Raw genomic sequence first — 27,482 nt, 5'->3', positions numbered from 1 at the left:
AGGACAATATAATATACAATTTTAAACAGGTACTTTTCTCTGAGTGATTGTCAAACAATAACCAGCCCTGACTGACCTGAAATAATTAAAAGCAGAACTACTTTGAATTGAATTAATTATAAACATAATGGGAAAACTCACTTTAGTCGTCTTTCAACTTTCTTTTATTCCTTTGTATTTAGGAAATGTTAAATTTTCTCTAGAAAAAGAGAAATTCTGTGATACCCAGGAAAACCATAGACAGCCCGTGAAAATTGAGTAAGCTTTTTGCATTGGAGAAAAATTAATGATTTGTCTTAGAAATTTTTAATATCTTGTCTTAAAGAATCAAAATCTTCTTTGGGGTTTTAAGTGTTAGGTGCTTTATTTCTTAACAAAGTTATATTAATTAACTCAGATTTTAAAATAATAAGATTAAATAATCAAGATTAGAGATTTAATTCAAATGTTAATCCAAACATTTATGAAAGTGATACCTTCTGGCTTCATTTCTCCACATAAATAACATCTGAAACTCTTTTATTATACTTATTATTAGTACTGGTTTCCTTTCTTCAACCTTACACATCATTTCCTTTTGAAATGCTGGCTTTTGAATGTCATTGTCAGCAGCATCCCATTGGGTTTCTTGATAGCAAGGTAATTTCAATGACTAGATTCCTAAGTTGTAGTTTATCTCCGCTGAACTCACAAGGGAGATATTTATCATTTTTAAATGTGACTTCTTATTTTCTTAAATCAGGTTTGCAGTGCCTGGATAGCAAGTGGAGTTGTAAGTGACCTTAATGATCTCCGAAGAGTTCATCAGTTGCTTGTTTCATCGTTAACAAAAATACAGGCTGGAAAAGAAGCTCTAAGTCACTTATATAATGAAAGTGCTTCTACCATGGAGATCTTAGCTGTACTAAAAGCCTGGGCAGAGGTTAGTATTTCTCAATTTATAACTGAAATTTTAGAAGTTGTTAATAAATATCTTAGGCCATAAACTGAAATCAACTTTTTAAAACAGATAAATCCATCTTTAAGGTTAAGAAAAGATTTTGAACATATGATTTATCTATATGTTAATTGATATTTTGACCAGGCATTCTAACGTGTTTTCTCTTGTCTGTCTCTGCTGCTTTAAGCAAGGGTAGTCATGAGCCAGAGAGACTTTATAATAGCCAGTGGAAATCAGTTTTTATTGAAATCTGAATTAATAGAAATGTGGGTGTGCTTGTGTGTTTTATCAACTCTATAACACAACTTTAATTTTTTAATGCTCTTATAGAGTGATTTTTGAATATTAAGTCATTTCCTTTTCTAAGATTAAAGAAATCTTGTAGGAAAATGCTTAATTTTTCATTAGTTTTCTAATTGGAAAGGAAGCTATATCTTTTTTTTAATTTAGTATGGAAATGTTCAAGCAGATATGAAAGTAGATAACAATAGTATAATGAACCCACTTACACCCATCATCCAGCTTTGAGCATGGCCAATCTGAGTTCATATATCATTTTAATGAGGGAGTATAGTCTCAGATGGCAACTAAGAGAATTAATATGTGAGAATGGAGGAAATTAAAACCTGAAGATTGTAGAATCTGTTTAGCTTTTTTCCCCCACTATTTAGGGTTGACAAATCTTGATTAGGAAATAGTTTCACCTAGATTAACTAAACTGGATCTGTCTTATACAGTGAACTCTTTATGCTTTTAAACATATACTTGTAAAAGAACAAATTCCATAATCTCTATAACCTGTTTTACAAATAAGTCTCTGCCCATTACCTTGTATTCTCTCTTCTGTAAAGATAATGACTGACCAATAGGTTCTGCATAAAGGAGTTCATAATCTGCTATCTGAAATCCTCCGCTCCAGATAACATTTGGAATTCAGAATTTGGGGGATTTTCAAAAAGTAATGCAGTTCATATTCCATATATTTATGCAAGAAGTCTGGAGCAATACCGTGGAATATGTAATCAAACACATTAATATATCTAGTAAAATGTGTGGATATTCTTACTGTGTTGGATAAATAGCCTCATATAAATTCAGTTTTGCCACCAGATTAGTTTCTCACACACTTACATTTTTTCAGAGCTTATTGGATTTTAGAGCTGTAGATAAAGGGGTAGTACTGTGTTGAATACTTTAATATCCTATAGTCCTGTAAAGGGTCCATGTTGTTTGTATGTAAACTTTTTGTAGTGATTTAGTGGAAACTTTAAAAGAAAATATTTTCAGTATTTCAGTTTACTGCAGTTCAGAGACAGCCACCTGAAACCATATGTTGAGATGGATAGTAAGGCCATAACAAGACTTAGTGAGAAAGAGTACGAAGATCATTAGTTACAGCTCATGGTTGTAAAAGTACAGAGTGGTGGCACATTAGCCAAGTATTTGTTATCCCTAATATATATCACCAACGAGAACCCTTTTGGATCTTTCTACTCCAATTTTGTGTATGTGGGTACACATGTGTACCTTTTGGTATCACAATGTATTTCAAGTCCAGTATGCTCAAAGGTAAGTCTGTCTCCTTAGCAAAATAAAAATATAACAGCACCTTTTCAAGGGGTACGAGTTCTTCTTATTTACAAATTAACTTTTAACAGGTCTACATAATTGCTTTAGAAAGACATAAAAACCACAAACAACCTTTGAGGACCTGTTCAGAAGAAAGTGTTAGAAGTGGGTCATACTCCTCAGATGGACTGCTTGACCTAGTCCACATGGACCTAGGCACACTAAGTAGGCTCTGGCTTGCGGCACTTCAGGATTTTGCTCTCTTAACTTTGCCTTCAGAATTTGCCTCCCAACTTCCTGTTGAAGGTAAGGGGGTAAAACATTTATATAATTCCTAGGGTGACAGTAACTTCTCAACACTTCTCCTTTAGCAGGTAATGTTTATCTGAAATATTTTCCCCAGAATAATTTTCATTCATAGAATAAGCATGTGAGAGTTGCTTTGGAGTAGACACACTGAAATTGATTCGCTAGGTCATGAGGCATGTATATCTTACCTCCCAAACTACTGCTAAATCGCTCTTCAAAGTGGTTATAACAATTTCTATGCCCATCAACAACATGTTTCTGTTTCACCACATCTCCCCACCATTATATGTTATGCCTAATTTTTGCCAGTCTGATGGGTGTGAAGTAGTATTTCATTGTTTTCTTTCCTTGCTTGAGGATCTTTCTTCCTAGGTTTATAGGCTTTTTAATTTTTTTCTTCCACAAATCACGAAGTCATAATCTTTACCCATTTTCTACTTGGCATTTGTCATTTGCTTACTAATTTGTTAATCTTTTATATATTTTTAGTATTGTGATTCCATGTCTTGCAGATATCTTCTAGTCAGTAGCTTGTTCTTTTTTTTTACCTTTTTAAAATTAATGTAATTAGTCATTCATGGTTTATGTAATGCCTCATACATTTTTTTACTTAAAATCATAAAGACCTATAAGTTTTACAGCTTTGCATTTTACACTTTGGACTTTAATACAACTAGAATTTATTTTGCGTGTATAAAATGGAGATAGGAATCTAATTTATGGTCATTAATACCTCATTTTGTGGACTGCATGTTCGATAGCCACTCTTAATCTTCATGTTATTCCAAAATGGCTATTTTTTTTTACTCTATGATAAGAATTTTAGGGTCAGTCTGTCAAATTCTATTAGAATTTTAGTAGAAATTATACACAAAAAGGTATGTAGTATTTATTGTACTTTTCAAGAGCATAAAAATGGAAATAAATTTATTTTTATTAATTTATCAGCAAAAGAGAATGACAGATATAAACCAATATAAGTAAATCTCAAAAACATGTTAGGTGAAAAAAACAAGTTCAAAAAGGACACATACAATATACTGCCTTTTAAGTAAATTTAAAAACAAAATAATAGCATATATATTTTTTAATTTTGTTAAATTTACTGGGGTGACTGGTTAATAAAATTATACAGGTTTTAAGTGTACAATTCTATAATACATAATCTGTATATTGCATTGTGTGTTCACCACCCAAAGTCATTTTCCATCACCATATATTTGACTCTCTTTATTCATTTTTGTTCTACTCCCCACCCCCACCCTCCTAGCATATATTATTTATGAATACAAACATACATAGAGTATAAGACCATACTTGGGAGTGATTCACACTGACCTGAGGAAAATGGTTACAGAAGGAGGGGCAAGAATTAGTAGTATAACAAAGTGTTAGGTTTAAAACAAAAGGTTTGAGGAAAGCAAAATGTTATTGGAGGTAGATAAGTAGGTATCAGTATTTGTTTAAATATACATATGCACATGTTTGTTGTAAAATATGATTTAAAAAATCACTTCTAGGCCTTTTGGCTTAAGATGAAGTATAGTAAAATATGATTAAAGATAAATATTTAAGAATTAGCCTGCAAATTTTTAATAAAATCATAAAGGTACATCAACCTTATGACCCTACAGTTTTACTCCCAAGAGAAGTAAAAACATTGATAACATAGCAGCATGGATGAATCTTCAAAAACATTGTTAAGCAAAATTTTAGTCACAAGTGTACACTGTATATTTTTTTATTTATGTGAAGCAAAACTAATCTGTGTTGATAGAAGTCAGAAAGTAGAGGTGTTGCCTTGGGGTGTTGGGGACTGACTAGAAAAAGGCTCTTAATGGAAGTTTTGGTATATTGGAAATAGTCTGTATCTAGGAACAGAGAAAAGAAAAAATACAATATGAGCTAATCTCATCTCTTATTCCTCCTGAAACTTTGCTTCCCCTTTTTTGTAGGTGGTGCTTTCTACACAGCAGAGACTAGTGAAAATGCAAAATTGCACTATTACAACTCATGGGCGCTTATCCTCCATGCTACAGCATTGTGGCTTACAAGCACAGGCTTTGTTGTTGCTGACCCAGATGAAGGAGCATCTAATCTCTCAAGGCCTGTAACACCAACTTCCATGTGTCAAGGTTCATCATCTGGGGCTACAGTAAAGTCTCCTGAGGATATCTACACTGATAGATTCCATCTTATTTTAGGTCAGTAAAAGAGCTTACAGCCTTCCAATCCTACAGAGCTTTTCTTAAACTGCACTTCACTGTCAGTCAGCTCTTGGTGACTGTTACCTCATTCTTCATCGGATGTTAGTGATAGCCTTGATATAACTGAGTGAACTTGCATCCATTTTATAAAATTGTAAATTTTATGTGTTAAATCTAGAATCCTATTACAAGCTGGCTTCAGCATGTTTTTGGTTTTGTTTTTTTTTTGAAGTAGAATAATTGCTTAAAATATTATTGGAAGGCTTCAGCATCAATTTAAATGAATTATGGAAATTGCAAGAGAAGCCTAGTTCTTTCCACAGAATTTTCAAAGTGTCCATATGATATCTACAGTTGTTATGAATTTTTCAGTAGTGTATACATTAAAAAATGCCAATATACTAGGGGATCATTCCTTCCCCTTTCCTCATTCTCAAGAATTGCAAGGTTCAAAAAATATATACTCAAAGGTACTGAATTATAAACAAATATTTAAGGCCAAAGATAAATGAGATTTTTACATTTATGAACTTTAACCCATTTTTTTGGCTTTCTTGAAACTTCATTTTTAAAGTGAGATGTCTTTCTAAGGTACAGTGAATTCCTAGAATAAATGGAATAAATATTTTTAATATTTTACTTAGTTCATTCATTACCTATAAAGAAGTTACTGATTAAATGAAACGTGAGAGTTTTAAGGATAAGTGATTAAGTAAGAGTTATGGTTCATAGAGCTTCTATTATTATTCCTTCCCAGGCCAGACATGACCAGATTTCCTATATATTCTTGGGTGTATTAAATTTTTATTCCCATTTGCCTTGAGATAGAGCTTTTTAAAAACAGACTTTTATAGAATGTAGGATGGCAGAGCTATTACAAGCATAAGCTGTGCAGTTCGACTACCTCCGTTCAGATTCTTGCTGTACCCCATTAAAACTAACTTTGTACAAATTAAATCACGTAAACTCTGTGCATTCATTTTCCTTTCAAAAAGAGTGGTAATAATACCTGCTTCCTGAGGTATTCTGAGAAAGAAACGAAATGGTATATGTAAAGTGCAGTGCCTGATACATAGTAATCATTCAATAAATTTAGTCAAAAAAAGGTTATGAGGCTCTATATGTTAAGTTCTCTGGTATAAATTTTATTATAATTTTTGTGTCTTTTAACTATTTTGTAGCAACTACACAATAGTGCACAAGCCTAATTGAGATTATTCTTTGTGTACATGTAGACAAAAACAAACTATTAAAAGACTTGCCTTATCACTTAATTGTTTAGAGTCCTAAATTCATTGTAGCTTATTTGCATTATTTTTTTGCTAAGCTTATTTATACATCTTATCAAAATGGAAAATTTATTATTTAACTTCATAAACTAAGAATCTCAAAAAAGCCTCCTTTTTGTCTGTTTTCTATAGGAATCAGTGTGGAATTTCTGTGTTCCTTGCGCTCAGATACAACCATGGAAAGCATTACTGCTTGTTTACATGCATTACAGGCCCTTTTAGATGTTCCTTGGCCCAGATCTAAAATTGGCAATGATCAGGTGATTTCTTGTTTTTTGTTAGGCTTCTATAGATTTCAAGGAACAGGAGCAGAAACACGTTTAGTTTACTACAGCGAACAGAGTGAACACAGAGAAGTAAAAAGAAAACTAAACAGCTGCACAGCTAGGCCTCAGAACTGGAATGCTGTCAGCAACTATGCTGACCCAGGAGAAATCATGCCTCTGACTGCCACCTTCTGTCTCTGCCTCTGCTGCACTTATTTCTGCTGTGATCAGCTAACCACTCTGCATAGCAACCCTTTCAGTTTTGAAGGTTCTTTTTCGAAGTGTTCAGTACAGTAGTTACTAGTTACGTGTGGTCTTCCTTCTTTGTCTCTTTCTGCTTTAGTACACGCTGGTCTTGGTATACTCTGTACCTTATATTCCATTTCTCCAAGAGAGAATCTACTTGGTTCATTTAGTTACTATCTGTTACAAATTATTCCTATGCACTGACTTGTCCATCCAGGTTCTTTTAAGAGAACTACAGGCTAGCCTATAGGTGGAATCAGACGCTAATATCTGACCCAGTTTTGACTGTGGTAAAAGAAAAAAAATTCTACAAATTGTGGCACTTACTTTAACTGCTTTCCTAAGTGCAACTATGCATTGAGCAGGCACCCTTAGCATCATGTATTACCAGTGTATTAAATTTTTATCACTGACTCTTGGATGTTAAGAAACATGGATGGTATGATTTCCTCTTTACATGGACTATTATTTACCTTATTAACACTATATTAAGTTTAAAGTATTAATCAGATTGCTGCCTGACTTGGATTGTACTTGAATAAATTTTAAACTTTTTGCGCTTGTTTATTGTGTATGTTAAAACAAATATAACGATAGATTTACTGTTATTTTCAAAGATGAAAGAAAGCTACTAGAGTAACCAATAGAAAAAAGGGGGCATAATGAAATAGTATTTGTCCAGTGTTTTTATTCTTTAGTGAGATATCCATTCTGTGCTTATTAACTTACCCACTTTTAATGTCATACTTCTTCATTCTTTGTTATTATTAAAAATCCTTAATATAAATTTGGACATCTACATAGCAGTCTTTATTTTCTTTTATCCAAATTTCTCATCTTGTTTTGGAAATTTCCTTTCTTGTTTCCTCAGTTTAGGACCTGTGTGAAAATGATCTTTTGTCACAGTGCCATCTCCCACAAGATTGGACAAAAACCAATCTGGAGTTGGTTTACAGTGAAGCAACTGTTACATAACTTTATATCACTAACACCTTTATTTTTTTGTGAGCAATTTATTATATTCTCTTTTTCTAAATTTTGTCATAGAATTTAGGCATTCGTATTTTTTTAAAAGACAGTATATGATTTCTAATACAATCTCCCCTAAATGTTTTCTATGATAGGACTTGGGTATCGAGTTGTTGAATGTACTACATCGAGTAATTTTGACCCGAGAATCACCTTCCATTCAACTGGCTTCACTTGAAGTGGTAAGACAGATTATATGTGCAGCTCAAGAACATGTGAAGGAGAAAAGACGAAGTGCAGAAGGTGAATGTTCACCCATAATGTCAAATTAATCACATAGCATCATTACTTTTTAAAGTATTGTTTATATGTCTATTTCATTCTGATAATTCATCATGTGTAGCATCAATGAAACATTTCTGGGTATGGCTTTAAGTGCTCCCATTCACCTTTTCATATTAGCTTGGATACTGTCAGTAGCTAAACTACTATTCCTTAAGAAAAATGAGAATTTTAATAAACCCCCGGAAGGAGGGAAAAAGATGCCTTGTACATTGAGTACTTACACTAGCTATAAGTGTTTACCAGTGTACATAGAAAGAACGACTAACAATTTTTTAATGACTTAGGCTTTGCAAAATGATTAAATTGCTTGTTTAAAAATCTAATTTGGTATTGGTGAGTTTATCATTTAAGAGTACGTTTGACTACATGTAACAGTGGATTTAAAACACAAGGATTTATTCTCTCGTCTAAAAGAAGTTCAGAGATAGGCAGTCCTGGGATTGTAAGGCAGCTTCTTAAAGGCATCAGGGACCTCTGTTCCTATCTTTCTGTGTTATGGTCACAAGATCAGTGTTGGAGCTCCAGCTGTCAGGTTCACATTCTTAACAGCAAGGAGTCAACCAGATAATATTTTAAGGTCAAGAGAATTACTAAGGATTTCTTTTGATTCATTACAATAAGAAGTCGTAATAAAGACAACTACATTTACTTTCATAATTGCTTTCTCTTTCAGTCTTTAACAACCAAGACTTGAGCCGTTTAAATGTGTTGCCTGCAACAGAAATGAACTAAGTTGTCATCTACCAGAAGCAAAGTAAATACAAAATGTTTATTCAACACTGTTCTTGCTGTCTTTTAGTTGATGATGGGGCTGCTGAAAAGGAAACCCTGCCAGAGTTTGGAGAGGGAAAGGACACAGGAGGACTTGTGCCTGGAAAATCTTTGGTTTTTGCAACACTGGAATTGTGTGTATGCATTCTCGTTAGACAGCTCCCAGAACTAAATCCTAAATTGACGGGTAGCTCAGGAGTAAAAGCTACAAAGCCACAGATGCTGTCAGAAGATGGAAGTAGACTGGTTTCAGCTGCATTAGTTATCCTCTCTGAACTTCCTGCAGTGTGCTCTCCTGAAGGTATGCTGTGGTATGTGATTGCTTTACTTGACCTGGAAGGAGGGAAACGGTTTTATTGGATAAAAATAATGGTTGTTAATCCTTTTCTCATTAAACCAAATCTGACCCAAAAGTTTGAGTAATGTTATTAATTCTAGAAGATTAACATTGCATTCTAGTAATTTGTTTTTACTAAAAGGGTGAAAGTTAATATAGAGACAACATGTACTACAGATGTACTCTTTTATAGTTGACAGTATTTCATACTGGTCAGTGGCAGTTATTCATTCTTGGGCATTTTTTGGTATACAATATTCAATGGACTTTCCCTCAGCGATGACAGAAGTTTGTCATCATATCCATTTCTGTTTGGAATCAAGTCCATACTTTCAACATAGCATTTTAAGGCTCTCCATACGGTTCTGCTGAGCCACTACTCCTCATACCTTCTGTGTAAATCTTAAACCCAGGAGGCTTCATGCTTATCCCTATTCTGTGCTATTTATTGTCCATGGTGTCACTTGATCTGAAGATCTGAAGTGACTCCATCCCTTTTCTCCTATTGAAAATTTTGCCTTCCTTTGAAATTCAACTCCAGGAGTTTCATTTCTGAGGCCTCTTTATATATATATATGTATGTGTGTGTGTGTGTGTGTGTGTGTGTGTGTGTGTGTGTGTGTGTTATTTCTATATGTAGATACTTAGTTTTTTATGTGTCATATAGAGGCATTATATGTAATTGATTATCATATATAAAGAAGATATATACACACACAAAAGTATATACAGGTGTGTGTCTTATTTCCAATGAAATTTTTATCCTCTAGGAAATCTAGCACATAATAAATAGGTACTTAGTACTTAATACTTTTTCATTGGTAAGCATATTTCTGCTTAAGTGTGTCTTGACCAATTTACGTCCTCTCTTATTTTTAACATGACTTTAAATTTTAATTTGAATTGAAACCTATATTCCTGTTCTCACTCACTGCCTTACGCCAGGAGTTGCAGAAAAAGTGCCTGGCAGAAGATTAGGTTAGTAAAAATATACAAATTTTGTTGAGTAGCCTCTGGGAAAATTTAGTTTTAGTCTCTCATTTTAAACATACTGACTTCAACTCCTTGGTGGCCATGAAAACTTTATTTACTTATTTTTTCCCCCTCTTTAATCCTCCATACCACTTCTACCCTTGACCTACGGATGTTGCCATCTCCCCTTAAGAACTGGATCTCTGAAGGCAGGGCATCTCCTCCCATGCACTCGTGGCGCGCTCCTGGGGCCTGGCGCACCCGGGGTGTATGGTCTGTGGCTCCACCTCGGGCATGAACCCAGGACCTTCTGTGTGTAAAGCAGACGTGCTATAACCACTACGCTATGGAGCATACCCCCATGAAAACGTTAATATTTTGTCCTGAGTGGATTGCTATAAATTCCTTGAAAAAAGATTTTAATATAAAATAAATTCAAATGGACAGTGGTGATGGTTGTACAGCATTGTGAATGTACTTAATGATACTGAATTGTACACTTTAAAGTGGTTAAAGTGGTAAATTTTATGTTGTGTATATTTTACCACACCAAAAACAAAAAAAAAATAAAAATAAACTTGACATTTGCTAACTACCAAGTAAAACAAAATAAGACAGCAAAAGATGATACTGTGACAATTTAAGTAACATCAATTATAACCAAAATATAACCTAATCTTTAAAATCTAAGTTACTTAAATTATCTTAACAATTATCATTTTTTATAAAAAAATAATAAAAGGGAGAAATCTTTGACATTGTCTTACTGATTGATGATTTCTTTTTAATAACTATATACATAGACTGAAATACAGAGTGTTTTTAAATATATATCTTACAGGAAGCATCTCAATTCTCCCTACCATATTGTTCCTCACAATTGGGGTCCTCAGAGAAACCGCTGTGAGATTACCTGGCGGCCAATTATCTTCAACAGTTGCAGCTTCCCTACAGGCTCTGAAAGGAATATTGTCTTCTCCGATGGCCAGAGCAGAAAAGAGCCACACTGCTTGGACTGACCTTCTCCGTAGTGCTCTAACAACAGTTCTTGACTTTTGGGATCCAGGTAATTAAAGCTCTTTGGAAGTAGTTGTTCAGTTCGTTTTAAAAAGCAAGAGGGATAGATGATTTTTTTGAGAATGATATATTGATCATGTTTGGCAGTCTCACCTGGAAGAGACCATAGTCACTCCATATGTGTTTAGAGAATATCTAAGTAGACAGAAACATCTATGTTCTTATTTTAGTATCTCTAACCTTTAATACAAGTAAAATGATTGGCAACCCTAGATCAACAGTGAGAAACCTTTAAATGTAATATTATGCTAATTTAAAAATGTAACATGATCCATGACTAGCTGGCAGAACTTTTTAATATGTACAGTATAGTGAAAAGTGCATAAGCTATGCATTATAAATATAAAATAAGACTGATCTGTTTCATATCCTCACACTTACTAACTAACTAGCCAAGTTACCCAGCTTCTCTGAGCCTTAGTTTTCTCATTAACAAAATAAGGCTATTACGTTTCAAGAAATTGTTAGAGCAGTAACATAATACATGAAAAGCATCTCACTTATTACCTGGCATGTATCAATAAGTGATAGCTAGTATTATGTTCAGTATCCATTAAAATTTGTTTACTCTTGTTATGTATTTTTCACTTTCAGCATATGTTACAGTGATTGTAAAAAGTCTTTATATAAATTATAAATTATCCTCACTTTTCTCGTTCTGTTTATAAATGTCACAGTTCACCATATTTGATTTCATATGGTGAAAAAGGTTCAACTGAATTCAACATTTATTGACCACCTACTTTGTACCCAAAGTTGGGAGTCTATTACCTATAAATTGCTATAGAGTATGATTAATAACATAAAGTACTCCTTGAAGGCAAAAGTAATATCTTAATGATCACTGTATCTCTAAGACAATAAAAAAGAGACTAACTGGCAAAAATGAGAGTAATCAGCTCTGCTTGAGTGAATCAAACACTGTCACAGGTAGGGTTCTCTGGAACTTGGGGGAGAAAGAGTTTTATTAAGGAGCCAGATCTGTGAAGGGAATAGGGAAAAGCAATATTGGGAAAAAGAAGTCAGACTGCAGTGTAGGCCCCAAAGAAGCACAGTGAACCTGAGAGCTCTGGAGATTGCCCATCAGAATGTCTCACATAGGACAAATCACCTGGCCTTTATCTGCAGGTGTGGGCTGCCCAGGAAGGACATGATCTTGGTCAAGGCAACTTTGTAGCTAAGGCCAACCCTGAAGGAGCTGAGAGCTAACCACACTCTCCATAGCTGGGTATCACCTTCCTCCACAAGGGCAATTTCAGTGGTACACCTCTGTATCTGCCACAAGAGGCTTCCCAGAAGAGTCAATTTCTAAAAGGATTAGAGAGCATTCTTCACAGGACATCATATATAGGGGTTCTAGTCACAGAATTTTGATCAAAAACCTAGGAACCTAATTAGTATGGTACATTTTAAGACAGCTAGTAGAGAAATGAGAGAATGTAGATTTGATGGGAAAACGTAGTAGGGTAGTAATTAGTAGAGGAAGAAATGAAGTTGGGTGGTACATAGGGCCAGATTATGGAGGGTTTGGCGTGATCTGTAATCTGGACTGCTTTTAATATGCATGTGGAATCACTAAATAGTTTTAAGGAGAGTAAAGTGATGAGATTTCCATTTCTGAAGAATCACTCTGACTGCGGCATAAAAAAGAACAAGATTCTGGAGATAGTAGCAGTAAGAGGAGTAGAATAATGAAAACTAAAATACTAAGCATGTACTAAGAATTTACTAATGGTTTGGTTTAGGAGTTGAAATATAGGGTGACTGGAACACTCAGTGCAATCAACAGAAATACCAAAGTGAGCATTTTTAGGGGAATATAGTGAAGCTGAATTTGAAATGCCTATAGGATCATCAAGTAGAACAGAATATGTAGAGGTCTGGCATTTAAGAAAGTCTGGACTAGAGACGATTTTAGACTACATGTATTTGGGAGTTGCTGGATGGTTGAAATTACCCAGTTTGAGTTTATGGAGCAAGATGAGAAGAGGGTCAGAAGAGAATGCAGTCACAGAAGCCAAATAAAAGAGTTTTAATGGTGAGGGAGTGGTCAGCAATGTATAGTGTTGGGGTACAAATAAGAGGTAAGGAAGGGGAAGAATCAATTATAGGCTCCTCTTACAGGAAGAAGAGAAAGCTGAGGGAAGGTGTAGGATCAAGGACATTTTTTTTTAAAGGTGAGACTGTATGAGTTCGTGCCTATTGGGGAAAAAAAGATAGAGGTGGAGTTGGAAGTGTTAGGGATGGAAGGAACATCCCTTTCTAGGAAGGAAGAAATAACATTCACTGAATTTGAGAAGGATTAACCTCTGCCAATGAGAGCAAAGGAAAGAAGATAAGGGGGGAGAGTAGTAGGTATAATTTTATGTTGTGAGTGGTTATGAGCTTGACTCTCATCACACACACACACACACACACACACAGAGAGATGCTTTTTTGTTGTGTATCAGGAAATGAGGTTAGGACCTTGAGGATTTTGACTGGCTACTGAGAGAAATTAAAGAAGTTGATTATAACAGGAAACCATTTACTACATAACAAATTTCCCCAAAACTTAGTGGCTTTAAAACAACAAACATTTATCATCTGTTAGTTATGGGTCAGGAATTCAGAGCCGCTTAGCTGAGTGTTTCTGCCTCAGAGTCTCTCATGAGGTTACTGTTAAGACATTGGCCAGGATTGCAGCTAAGTAAATCCATTTCCAAGGTGACTCATTCAAGGCTCTTGGCAAGACCCTCTCTGGCTGTTAGCAGGAGGCTCCACTTCCTTACCACATAGGCCTCTCCATGGGGCTAATGCTAAGGGAACCTTGCATCTATCCTAATTGAAAAATAAATTTAAAAAAAAAGAGAAAATGGAAATACAGTCATGTGCTGCATAACGACATTTCAGTCAAAGACAGACCGCATATACAATGGTGATCCCATAAGATTATAACTGACTCTAAGCAAAAGTTTGTTTGGATATTAAGAGAAAAGGCTGGACTAAACTATGGTGTTGAATTTACTGCTAGCTCTGAGTGGTGTAAATAAACAGAAGGCTTAGCATGCTTTCCACCAAAGGCCAGGACCAGGACTTGGCGAGTGAGCAAGAGGAGCAGGCTAGAGAAAAGAGGAGCCCAGGACCCCATCTCCACACCCACCCCTGCCTGCCCCTTCACACACAAATTCACTTCCCTTCCTTCCATTTCTTTTAATCTGTCTTTCTTCACAGTACTATTCTCTCAGAAACTCCCTTCCCACCATTTCCTCTATCTTTCCACTTTCCCTCCTTCCCCTCCTCACTCTCATCATTATTTCTAGTTTCAAGCTTTATCTCTCTGAGTCACTTCTATCTCTGTTCTCCCTTTTACTCCCTTTCTCTTCCTTCCTTCTCTCCCTTCCTTTCTTCCTCCTCCTGACATCTCTTCCCCCAAAGGTGCCTCCCTCCACAGCCCTCCACCACCCCCCAACTCATGCCCACTCACAAGTGCATGTATTTTTACTGTACCTTTTCTAAGTTTAGATACACAAATACTATTATATTACAGTTGGCTACAGTATTCAACACAGTAACATGCTGTACAGGTTTGTAACCTAGGAGCAGTAGACTACACCATATAGCCTAGGTATGTAGTAGGCTCTACCCTAGGTTTGTGTAAGTGCGTTTTATGATATTTGCACAATGACAAGATCACCTAATGCATTTCTCAGAACGTATCCCTGTCAGTAAGGCATAACTGTACGGGAATTTTAGAAGAAATGGGATGAGGAACCAGGAACAGTTTTATCTTACTGAGAATAAAAAAAAACCAAAACATTTTTTTGTAAACAGAGTAGCTGACTATGTTGTAATTTCAAGTTGCTATAAATGACTAAAAATAACTTGATTGTATTGGAAGTCGTATAGCATCATGGTTAACAGTTTGCTCTACGAAATCAAACTCTCTGCCTTACTAATTGTGTGACTTGGACAAATGATTGAATTTCTGTTCCTCAGTCTCTCATCCATAAAATGGAAATAAGAGTACCTGCTATAACCGCACACAAACTTCATTTCTTTAATAGAGTTTTTTTTTTCTCTGATTCAAGCTAGTTTTGCCCAGACAAAAGCATATTGTCTCACTTGCTTTTTCCACCCTTATCCTTCCACCTCTGTATGCCTGCTTCTTTAATCATTAAGCCTTAAGACAGATTAACTGAACTCAAGTCTAAATTCATGAGGACAATAGGTTTCAGTTAGACCTTAGACCAAGGATAACATTGGCTTTAGATGTGTTTCAGTCCAAGGCCCATTGAGACAAAACAACCCCAGCAGGCCATGGGTCAGGCTTTGAGCGATAGCTCACCAGTGTCTCCCAGACTGGCAACTCTCTAAAATAAATCCTTAACTTTCTTTGCTACAAACCTATACGTATCTGATTGACTTGGACGCACACAGGCCGTCGGACCCCTTTTGCTCTGGTAACACTACCTCATGGTGCTATTGTGAGGATTAAAGATTTATTGTATATGAAGTGCTTACAGTAATGCTGTCATAATTTTAAGTGTTGACCATGTGCCTATTTTACCTCACAATTATTCAAATTATTTTTATAAAATCAATCTCGTCCATAATATTTTGCTTTCGTTGCTACTCTCTCTCAAGTGTCAGCCAGGTATCAATCTCCTAAGGGCTTGCTCTGACTACCCAGTATAGCAGCTCCTGGATTGCTTTGTATTATTTTAATTATTTTGTTATATTCATAGATCTTGTGACTAGCTGAAATTAAATCATTTATTTACTTTCTGGTATTTAGTGTATTTTCTCTTTACATTATATCTCAGTGCCAGAGAGAGTGCTGGTTCATAGTATCTTAAATATTTGTTGAATGAATGTTACTAAGGCTCCTCCTTTCCTCCATCTCTCCCCATATATAATATATAGCAGTCATTTTCTCATAAGTAGCACTCTGTTCTTACACAATTTATTAGTTGAATTTGCCATTCCTTTTCAAATACTGATTTTCCACAACAGGCTTATTAAAATTATTTAATAAGAGCATGACTTTGGGAAATGAATTACATCTAATAGAAAATTTCTTAAAATGATTGGTGTGAAAGGAACCAAAAGTTTTGCCTTCGGGGATATTGATTTTTAAGTTATTAAGAAACAAAAGACTCACAAAGAACCTTTGACCCTCTCCCCTTTCCTGCCTCAGAGATTCAGATGGGGAAAACCTATTCCAGGAAAGAAATCGTAACATATTCACCTTAGCCTAATCTGAATTGAGTTTGGTAGTTGGAGCAATCCCCAGCAGGGGTCTGTTTACTAAATAGCCCCGTTACCCCACCACCCCCATCTCATTATTTCTGGGTTGCCTAGCAAAAATTTACCTGCTTGTTATGTTCTTTCTTCCTCAATTACCTGTAAATGGCCCCTTCTCACTTAAAATCTGAGATCCCATTCCCCCCTTTCTCCTTTGTCCAGAATGTCATATATACCCAGTGTTGCCTCTCTCTCGTTGGAATCTCCATGTTTAATGTGAATCTCCGTGCACATATGTTAAAATTTTATTTTCTCCTGTTAATCTGACTGTTAATTTATTAGCCCAGCAAGAAGAACTTAGATGAAAGTTTTGTTTTGTTTTTAGCCCCACCCCCCATCCCGCACCACCACATTGGCCTATTGCAGGTATTTCCAGGTTTTTTCCTGTACTGTTAAGAAATGGTATATGTAGCAAAATACTAAGGTATTTTCACTTGACATGAGTATTATCAAAATATGAATACTTTAAACTTAACAAAGAAAAAACAATTGTCCAAGCAGTTCTGTATTGCCGCACAATAAAAATAGTAATGTAATGGCTAACACATACTGAGTATTATGTACAACATGCTATTCTAGTAGATTAACTCATTTCATCCTCATAACTTGATAAATATAAGTATTGTTGTTATTCTCATTTTACAGATGAGAAAGCTGAAGACAGGGTTGAATGTCCAAAGTCACACAACTAGTAAATGGATATTCCTAGTAAATATGTACATGTATTTACCGCTGTCTTTATCTGTGAAGATTATAATTATTTTGGTAATCCTTGGTTCTAGAATTACTTACAATGCACACTTTTAAACCTGCAACATTTGCCAGGATTCTTAAAGTCAGTCACTGTCTATATCTGTTGTGTACACAAAAGAAATTGTCATAAATCCTTTTTCTCTTTAGTAGATGGAACACATCAAGAACTTGATGAAGTCAGTCTGCTTACTGCTATCACAGTATTTATTTTGTCTACCAGTCCAGAGGTAACTACCATTCCATGCCTTCAGAAGCGCTGTATTGAGAAATTTAAGGTTACTCTTGAGATAAAAGATCCTATGGTAAGTGTATTTAAGAGAGATATTTTTAATAGGAATGTGTTTAGGCTTTTCTAAAACTTTGTGATTTTTGTTGACTCCAACAAAAAGTATCAGACTAAATTTTTATTTTTAGGTTTGGATTGATTCCTGTTCTTGCAGTAACAAAAGCAAATAATAGTAGTCTTATTCTTTGGCCCTGAGGATAGAGCATAGTCAGAGAAAAGTAAAGGAAATGTTAAAGAATAAATAAATTTGAAAGAAGGGCATCTCAAAATTGATATATCTCTAGAATTTTACAAGGGACATTTAGTAAAATACATTGTAGCTTACTATAGTAGATTTCCTTTTAAAAAATGAGAAAAGAAAAAGAAAAAAATAAAGGAAGACTCCAGCACATCCTTCAATATACAATTGTGAAATAATGGGACCCATTCCAAAAACACAAGTCGATCCCATTGCTTTATGGTCTCTTCATTTGCTGGATTAATATATGTGCTACAAAATGAATTTGTAGCACATGATCACAAATATATCAACTCCTAAAATATAGGAACCAGATTTTCTCTCAGAAAAAAATAATCATCCAAATACCATCATAATGAATTAAATAAAGGATGACATATATAGTAAGTCCTTACTTAATATCTTGGATAAGTTCTGCAACTTTAAGCAAAAGAACGTATAAAGAAACCAATTTTACCAGGGGCTAATTGATATAAACAAGAGTTAAGTTCCTAAGGCATGTCATCAGCATTATTCAAGGACCTGCTGTATTTGATGTATAATCATCTCCTTTGTTCTTCTGTCCTATTTGTTGCCTATAGCATTGCAAGGAGCTTTATGCAGCAGTCTCAAAGTGATGGTTCTGATGTGTGATGACACATAGTTAATATGATCCAGATGTGGTTCCTTAAAACCTTAAGACCATGACATTTGAATTTCAGATATATGTGATTTTTTTATCTACAATATTTTCTGAAATCTCCAAAATATTTTTCAAATTTGTATGTGTGTGTTTTGGTTTAATCTTGACTTTATAGAGTATAGAGGAGCACATGAGAGGGAAAATGGAAATTAGAGAAAAGAAAAATTAACTATATGATAGGGAAGGCAAATAAGTTATCCTTCTCTGTCATACCCACGTACCCCTATTCCCAGTTAAAACTGTCAAAACCACTGTTGTCAGTGTGCAAGTAAGAATACCTATTACATTACTTGGACTTTCAAAATTAGAACTAAATTTAGGGGGTGGCTCCATAATGTAGTGGTTAGCACTTCTGCTTTACACACAGAAGGTCCTGGGTTTGCACCCCAGGTGGAGCCATGGACTATACCCCCTGCTGCGCCAAGCCCCCAGGATGCGCCAGGCCCCCGGTGGAGTGCAGCGAGCTCCTGAGAGGAGACGCCCGCTTTCAGAGATCCAGTTGGGCGGGGGGGATTAAAGAGGGGAGAAAAAAATAAAAAATAAAAATAAATTAGAAATAAATACCTTTTTTAATTTACTTTTTTAAAATTTACATTAAAATCTACATTTTAATATAAATATAAATTTATGTTTACAGTTTATACTGTTTTTGTCTCTTACCTGATTAGGTACAGATCAAGACCTATCAGCTCCTACTTTCCATTTTTCAGTATCCAAATCCAGCTGTTTCCTACCCTTACATTTACTCTTTAGTATCCTCTATTGTGGAAAAACTACAGGAAATCGACAAGAGAAAACCTGAAGACACTACTGAGCTTCAGATCTTTCAAGAAGGCATAAAGGTCTTGGAATCACTGGTAGCTGTTGCTGAAGAGCAGCATCGTAAGTGTTAGCTCTAAATTCATACTGTATCAGAATCTGTCCAGAATCAGAAATTAAATTGATATTTAAAATGTAAAACATTCAATTAGTCACTTAATACTATATTTTTATATTCATCGAAAGGCAGTATTATGTTAATCCCAAGTAGTATTAATCTGGGGGAAGAGATGGGAAAAATTGTTTTCTCCTTAAGTGGGGAAATATGAGTGCAGATCAAGTGTGCTTACAACTTTGTATAATAAACACTTACATCCCTGAACCTAGGGCTTACATCATTTGTTTATTTTCCAGGCGCTCAGCTGGTGGCCTGTCTTCTACCCATCCTCATTTCCTTCCTTTTGGATGAGAATGCTCTGGGTTCAGCAACTTCCATAATGAGAAATTTACACGACTTTGCTTTGCAAAATCTCATGCACATTGGGCCTCAGTATTCATCAGTGTTTAAAAGTGTAATGGCTTCTTCTCCAGCCCTGAAAGCCCGCCTTGAGGCTGCTATAAAGGGCAATCAAGAAAGTGTCAAAGTCAGGATACCAACATCTAAACATACTAAACACTCTGGAAAGAATTCAAGCATCCAATTAAAGACCAATTTCCTCTGATGTTTTGTGGTTTTTTGTTTGTTTGTTTGTTTTTGACTAGTAAGCACCTTAATACAGTACTTTATCATTTCCTTCTCTTTGGGAACTAAGGTGACATTTTAGACACAAGTGCACTTGGAGGTCTGGTTGATTGTTTTAATTTAAATAGCAGTGAGTTTTCAAAGTAATAGGAAACTTAGCATCTTTTGTGGGGAAGTTTTTCCCATTTAATAAAACGACAGAGCTCTGTTAGAATTCTTGCCAGGAATTCAAGAAAATGTTAAAGAACTTAATTTACTAAACAATCTACTGCTTTAAAAACGAAATGAATTTCTTTTGACAGTCCATACACACATGGTATACTTAATACTATGACAGATTTAACTCTGTTGTAAATTATCTGCATTTATATTGTATCCCAATTGCTAATTTTAAATTTTGCCCTATTCAGTAATTGTATTAAACTTTTCTTGGATTTCTCAAACAACATAAATGATTAGAAAGCTGTTTAGGAAACTTGATTTAGAAGGATTCAGTATACAATAGTACAAAGTCATTATAGCCCTACAGTGTGACTTAAGATTTGGTGTCTACACATATCATGGGTTGTCACCATCTTTTGGTTTTGTTCATATCGGATTCAGAAAATGGGAATTTTTCTAATTTTAAATAGAATAAGACATTTCCACTTCAATTTCTGAAATAAATTTTCTGTTAACTCTGTTCCTAACAATTTTATTCATTTTCACTTGTGGCAAACATTCATACCAATGAGTTTAATGTAGATTCATTTCTATATTTAGATCAGCTATGAGTTTATATAAAATGTCAAATTTAGTACAACAAATTTAGATCATAATGAATACAAGATGTTTTTTTAACATGACATTTTAATATATAAAAAACTAATGATAGTCATATTGGTTAAAAAATATTTTTTAACTGTTGGTGATCATTGACTTTCCTTCCACTTCAGTGTTATAATCTTTGACTCGAGCACTATGTTGAAACAAAGCATTTCCCTGTTAAAAATTAAAAACCGAAGTGATAGAGGCAGAACTAAGAAAATAACACTTTGAGTCAAGCAAGAGCAATGTGATGTGTTCTATTTTATTATGTTTGTATGTAAATACTCTTGTAAATTGTTCAGAATGAAGACATTTGACAAATTCTAACTACAATCAATTTTTCTAATTTACATAAATAAAGCTAATTTTCTTTACTGTTCTTGTATTTGAAATTATTTATTCACATGAGATGGCTGATTAATCTCACAGATTCCAGAAAATCAATTCTATGGAGCAAATAATATCCTTTGTAACTTAGCCTTTTTTCTCAAAGAAGCCCTTTCTTTGGAGCAATTTTTACAATGGTTTGGATTCTCTGTCTTCCTAAGGGTCTCTAGGAATTTGAGTGTGTACTTCTTATTGTTTCCCTCACCTGAACGCCCTTCCCTTTGTTCTATTTGGCAGACTCTTGCTCCTTTTAGGCCTGGTTTAAATGTCGCCGTATCTCCTCCCCTTGATAAATCTTTACACTTCTTGCCCTCTTCTCACACCAGACAAATTTAACTGCTTCCTCATGTGTTCCAGTAGTAGATTATACATTCTTCTATGCATGGAACATCATTGTTGCATTTTAATATCTCCTTAGACTGTACCTCCTCAAAGGGAGAAATGTTTTCTGTAACTGCCTCTGTAGCATCAACTAGGTACTTAATAACTTGAATTGGAATGATTTAGGATGGAGGTGGGCTCAGAAATTTACTCCTTTGCCAAGGCAAATACTAAACTGGGTGGTTCTCATAACTTATGAATTTGATTTGGGGGGTGGGGGTTGTATTGTTTTGTATGTTTAGTTGTGTCATTTAGTTAGTTTGTTTAAAATAAGACAGCGGGCCCAAAATGAAGTTGCTTATGCTAACTAAGCCCCTTATCATCACACTAGAATTTAATTACAGTTTCTCCCAGAAATGGAATCTTAGACCCATCAGTCTGGAATCTTTTATCAGCACTGGGAGGTCATCTGCCAAAAAGACCCCTGCAATCCCCTAAAGAAAGTGACTGCGCCACAACCAGTCTGCTTTCTGCTAAGTGTAACTTTCTTGTTCCCACTTCCTTTTGCCTGTAAGTCTTATTTTCTATAGCTCCTCAGAGCTCTGCCAGATGGGATGCTGCCTGATTCATGAATTGTTAAAACAAGATCTTTAAAATACACTCGGTTGAATTTTGGGTTTTATCAATTTTTAAACATGATTTGTATTCATCGTTTAGTGATATGTTGTCCATAATTGTTTAGGTTAAAGGTGCTGTATGAATGTCAACAGGAAAAAAAATACTACGTTCAATGTCATGGAATTAGGAACTTTGAGTTAGGCTCTGTCCTATAGCCTTTTTTAAAATGTATCAAGACAGCCAGTTTACTACAACATTGAATTAATATATCCTTACTGATAAGAAAATTAAAGCTTGACAGCTGAGATTTGAACTCATCTTTCTGATCCCAGTGTCCGTGTGTGGCAGTCCCGTTTCTACCAAAGTATAGTTCTGTTTTGTTTTTTCTTTTAGCTTTTCTCTTCTTTCAATGCTCCAGGTTCCCTCTGGGGCCTTCCTCACTCCTTGCTGAAAATGTTTCCACTTTCTCCAAATTGCCACCAAAGGTTTCTGGTTAGTACAGTAGGAAAAAGTTTTGTTTTTTTTAAATTGCCCTCTACAATATAGAGGGGAATAGATTAGATATTGATATTCTCGTTTGTTTAAAGGTGAATAGTTAGATCTGAAAAATAATCAAAAATCGTTTACATTTCTTTTTTGCTTTTGATTTTTTAATTTATTGGGGCTACACTGGTTAATAAAATTGTACAGGTTTCAAGTGTACAGTTATATAATATATGTATATTACATTGTATGTTCACCTCCCAGTGTCAAATTTCTGTCACCATATATTTAACCCCCTTTACCCTTTCCCTCTGTTAAACACTAAACTGTTTTCTGTATCTGAGTTTTTGTTTGGTCTTGTACATTTGTTACTTGCAGTTTTTTATTCCACATATGAGTGAAATCATACATCTCTTTCATTTTAACGAGTCTCCAGTTGTGATAAAGCAGTTGTACTTTAACTAGCTTGGTAACTCTTTACAAATTAAATACGTCGATTAGTAACTCGGATGAAACAAAGTAGTATAATATCTGTCTTAAGCTTTATATTTTTCTAAGGGAAGAAATAGAACCAATACAACCAAATGAGTCTCATTCTATTTAACCGACTTTAAAGGCTTACCACGGAAAGACTTAAAATAACATTGGATGTAAATAATAGATTTCCATTCATAAAGCATTAAAGCAAAATTTTACTTTTAAAACAAACTTCAAACTCCACCATTAACTTAAAGGGAACATTAAGGGAACACAAACAGATACCAACAAATGTTGGTATAAGTATTGTGTTGTGGAGCCCAGAGAAGAAAATGGGCTTTCAAGATGGACTTTCATGGAAGGAATATCATGTGATACAGGCTTAGAGAATAGTACTTAACTTGATGAAGTAAATGCATAGAAAGTGCATAATCCAAAAGTCTTTGTAACATTAATTTTGAAGAGAATTCCCCTTTTGTCATATCCTAAAGAATTCCTTTTGTCTTTTTATTATATTAGTTTGCATTACAGGAGAAGAAATTCAACCGTCAAGCTAATAAACTATGATAATATTAATACGGAACTGGCAATATATGAAATAAATTCTATACTCAAGGAAAAACACTCTGAAGTTAAAAATGTTGAACCATTTTTGGTGGTTTAATGACTGCATTTTCTTACATTAAGGCAACAGTCCTAAAGCTTCAACAGCCTGCCTATATATATCTAGAATCCGTTATTTATAAGTAGGGTCAAAGTAATGACATACTGCATTTTCTCCAATTGAGTGCACTTTCCTCTTTACAAATAACTTGCTAACCCTTGCAAGACCTCGATTTTTTAGGAGAAATTTATCTCTGTGTTTGCTAGCAATAGATTCAACCGCCAGCCAACTCACAGTGATCAGCCAGTTAATGAATTGTGCCCAACTGAATTTTCTGTTCACCAGTCTGTTTAACTGATGCTTAGGTTTTAGCTTTGAGGAAATGGGAATTTTTGTGTTGTGATATAGAGCTGGAATAGATCCAGTACAGGCCATAAATAAAATCCCAGTTGCTGTAAATTCAAAGGAGCTAGCTTCCTCTAATTGCATTTCAATTTGGTTAGAACTCATGCACTATTCTATTTGGGACATTAGAATCCACAGACTACTTGGGGAAAAATCGCTTTGTGTGATGGCCACTCTTAATATGTGGCCACATATCTTTCTTTAAATAGACAATACATTTTTTTAAAAAAACATTTTTAAAAAGGATTCTAACTACATTTTTTTAAGAAAAGAGCCCATTGCTGCTGATGAAAAATGAATGTTGACAATGTTTTGCTTAATGGGATTGAAATTTAATCATTTTAATCATTTTTTTTCTGAAAAATAGAGGCAAAAAACTATGAGCCATATATACACACATATATATACACACACACATATATATCAAAAGTAATCAACTTCTTTATAAAATAAAATATTCCAAGAAGGAACAAAATAAGTGAGATATTTTAAAAATCATTTTAAAGTTTACCAGTGACACACAGCAAGAGCAGTTTGTTAGCACTGTAGTGCAAGTGGTCTCAGATAAAAATATTCACGTGCACCGAAACCGGCTCTCTTCTGAACCATGAGTCCTTTAAACCCGATATTTCTCTGTTGATTACTTGTTTCTGATCTTGATTATCAAAGCTGTGGGATTTGTGTTTTATAATCAAATGCTGGAGGAGTGCTCACCACTGCCGGAATTGCCAGTGCCACTCGTATTCCCATATCTTTTCCTCTCTAGCACTGTCAGGTACTAGAAACCCATTATCTAGGCCATTTTTTTTAAACACAAAAGCTTCCTAAAAATAGATTTTCTAAATTATGGACATGCTTTTATTTTCAGCAGTCAACAGACTTATTGTGAATCACTATCAAAAGAAGTGGTTAGACCAGACCACTTCCTTCTACCCTCCAGTCAGCTGTATTGTTACTCTGCCATTTGCTACATTTTTCATTGCAAATGCTTTTTCTTTTCATTAATAATGTGACCATTCTGATTTCTCAGTGTTGTATTAAAAAGTTTGTGGGGTTTTCTGCCATATGAAGAAGATGTTTCCTTAGTGTTTGAGTTACATTCTTAACATAGTCCTGGAACTTCTGGAAATCATCCTAGAACCTGTCCCAGGGCAAACACATGCCTAAACCATTTAGAACAATTCATTGTAATTTAAAAGGTTGCAAGTTTCCATACTCTTCTTAAAAACCTGTCTAGCATATCTCATTATGTGAGTGTCCCAATCTGTTCCATGCCCATTAAAGAGCCTCTTTGTAGATGGTTTCTTAGATATGACACTTGAAGTCCAAGTGATAAAAGAAAAATATGTAAGTTGAACTTCATTAAAATTAGAAACGTGTTTTCAAAGGACACTGTCAACAAAGTAAAAAGACAACCCACAGAATGGGAGGGGAAATTTTGCAAATCTTCTATCTTTATATATCCAGAATATATAAAGAACTCCTACAGCTCAACAATGAAAAGACAACTCGATTTTTTTTAGAGACAAAAGGAAAGTTTATTAGAGAAAGAATAATGCTCCATAGACAGAGCATGGTCTCCTCTCAAAGATGGAATGAGAGAGAACAAGACAAATCAATTTTTAAATGGGCAAAGGATTTGACTAGGCAGCTCTTTGATGAAGATATGCAAATGGCTAATACACACGAAAGATGCTCAACATCGTTAGTTATTAGAGAAATGCAAAACCACAATGAGGTACTACTTTATATCCACTAGGTTGGATAGCTATGGTCAAAAAGACAGTAACAAGTGTTGAGAAGGATGTGGAGAAATTAGAACCTTCATATATTGCTGGTGAGAATTTAATAAGTGTAGCTGGTTTGGAAAACAGTTTGGTAACTTATCAAAAAGTAAAAATAATTATGATATGATTTAGCAATTCCACTCCTATGTAGGAATGAAATAAAAACATTCACACAAAAACTTGTCCATGAATATTTATAGCAGAATTATTGATAATAACCAAAAAGTGGGAACAACCCAACTGTCTATCAATTGATGAATGTATAAACAAAATTGGTATACTGTAGTATCTTAATAATGCTTCTGAAACTTCTCAATTTTAAAGTTTATTTAAAAAGAAAAAAAATCAATTCAGAATGTCTGGGGTAAGGTTCAATAGTTTGCATTTTTAACCAACACTTTTTCCCCTCCCTTTTGCTTCTGTCGGGTGGTCACAGTTCATTATTTAAGAAGCACTATTGTAAAGTCAGCTGTCAGTCTGGGCTTCAGCCTAAGGCAGAACAGCTGTAATAACATGACCACTGCTGTCAGTAAGTTCACTGATTAACACTGTAACAGGTATTTGCAAAGTAGGTCAGCTCAGCCTCGGTTCACCTGCTTTTCGGGGGATTAGTCAGAAGAACAGGTAGCTCTGTCTCTGGTCACCAGCAGGAAAAGGTGTGGTAGAATAGAAAAGTAGGTACCTGGCTCCCATTTTGAGAGTAACACCCATCTTAATGAGTGTCAAAACACCTTAGTCACTTCCATTTTGTTTATGCTGCTCCCTTTCCATGTACCACTTCCTTGGGCTCCATTCCAGATAAAAGAAACCGAGTGCCAAGCACCACCCCAAAAATAAGTTGGTGAAAAAAGCCACAATAAATAATGTCGTTCCTGGACCCTGGCTTCCAATAGTCATTTCTCTAGTCTTAATCCTTAGCAAGTCACATTCCTAATCCATTCTGTTCCCTCTTATGGATAACACCAGTGCCCCTTGCAAGTGAGACTATAGCATTGACTGGAATACAACATTGTTTAGATAAGTGATCTAAAGCTCTAGGTATAACAGACTAATGATCCCTAGTAATTTATGCTATGTCATTAAAAACTCAGTATCCAGAGAGAAAGTCAGCAAGAAAAACAGGGCAGATCTGAGACCTGAAAGGATGAAGAATACTGCCGGGAGTTAGGTTCTTTTGAAGTCCTTGGAAAACACATAACCATGAATGTCAAGTGATATAATTTTCATCACACGGTCATTACCATTTGTGTGTGTGGTGTGTGTGTCCATGGTTACCTTTCTTCCCTTGTCATAAAAATGATGATATGTTTCTTTCTACCACTCTCTTTCTCTGAGGACCGGGAAATAATACAGCCTTCTCTTTAGTGTTTACACCCCATATTGTATTTCTATGTGTCCCCTGCTCCAGTGTTGCTCAGCCAACCTGTACACATAGGACTCTTCATCTTTGCACAATCCTTCTGTTTTCCTAACCACTGCAGTTCTTGTTCACTAATCTTTCCTCCCCTTCCTTCATTCTGTTCTATTCGGAGTCTAGAAGTAGAGACCTA

At 35.0% G+C, this 27,482-nt stretch overlaps 1 protein-coding gene across 10 annotated transcripts in view; it reads left to right on the top strand.

Annotated features, from left to right (window-relative positions):
* Positions 1-21,229, top strand: part of HEATR5A (HEAT repeat containing 5A) — an 89,034-nt gene extending 67,805 nt beyond the window's left edge. For 7 of the 10 annotated variants that reach the window (XM_015585540.2, XM_015585543.2, XM_015585542.2 and 4 more), the window contains 10 exons: positions 743-922; positions 2,599-2,815; positions 4,774-5,022; positions 6,447-6,574; positions 7,951-8,098; positions 8,940-9,212; positions 11,062-11,286; positions 17,484-17,638; positions 19,211-19,424; positions 19,716-21,229. In XM_015585540.2, the coding sequence (XP_015441026.1) occupies positions 743-922; positions 2,599-2,815; positions 4,774-5,022; positions 6,447-6,574; positions 7,951-8,098; positions 8,940-9,212; positions 11,062-11,286; positions 17,484-17,638; positions 19,211-19,424; positions 19,716-20,023 (2,097 nt within the window). In that variant the 3' untranslated portion in view covers positions 20,024-21,229. The remainder of the gene's footprint in view (positions 1-742; positions 923-2,598; positions 2,816-4,773; positions 5,023-6,446; positions 6,575-7,950; positions 8,099-8,939; positions 9,213-11,061; positions 11,287-17,483; positions 17,639-19,210; positions 19,425-19,715) is intronic. The other 3 variants (XM_025043374.1, XM_025043373.1, XM_015585541.2) reach the window with 3 other exon arrangements.
* Positions 21,230-27,482: the final 6,253 nt, after the last annotated feature.

Source organism: Pteropus alecto, unplaced genomic scaffold (assembly GCF_000325575.1).
Source record: "Pteropus alecto unplaced genomic scaffold, ASM32557v1 scaffold171, whole genome shotgun sequence".
In the NCBI taxonomy this organism is placed as follows: Eukaryota; Metazoa; Chordata; class Mammalia; order Chiroptera; family Pteropodidae; genus Pteropus; species Pteropus alecto.
This window is presented reverse-complemented; position numbering and strand designations above follow the sequence as displayed.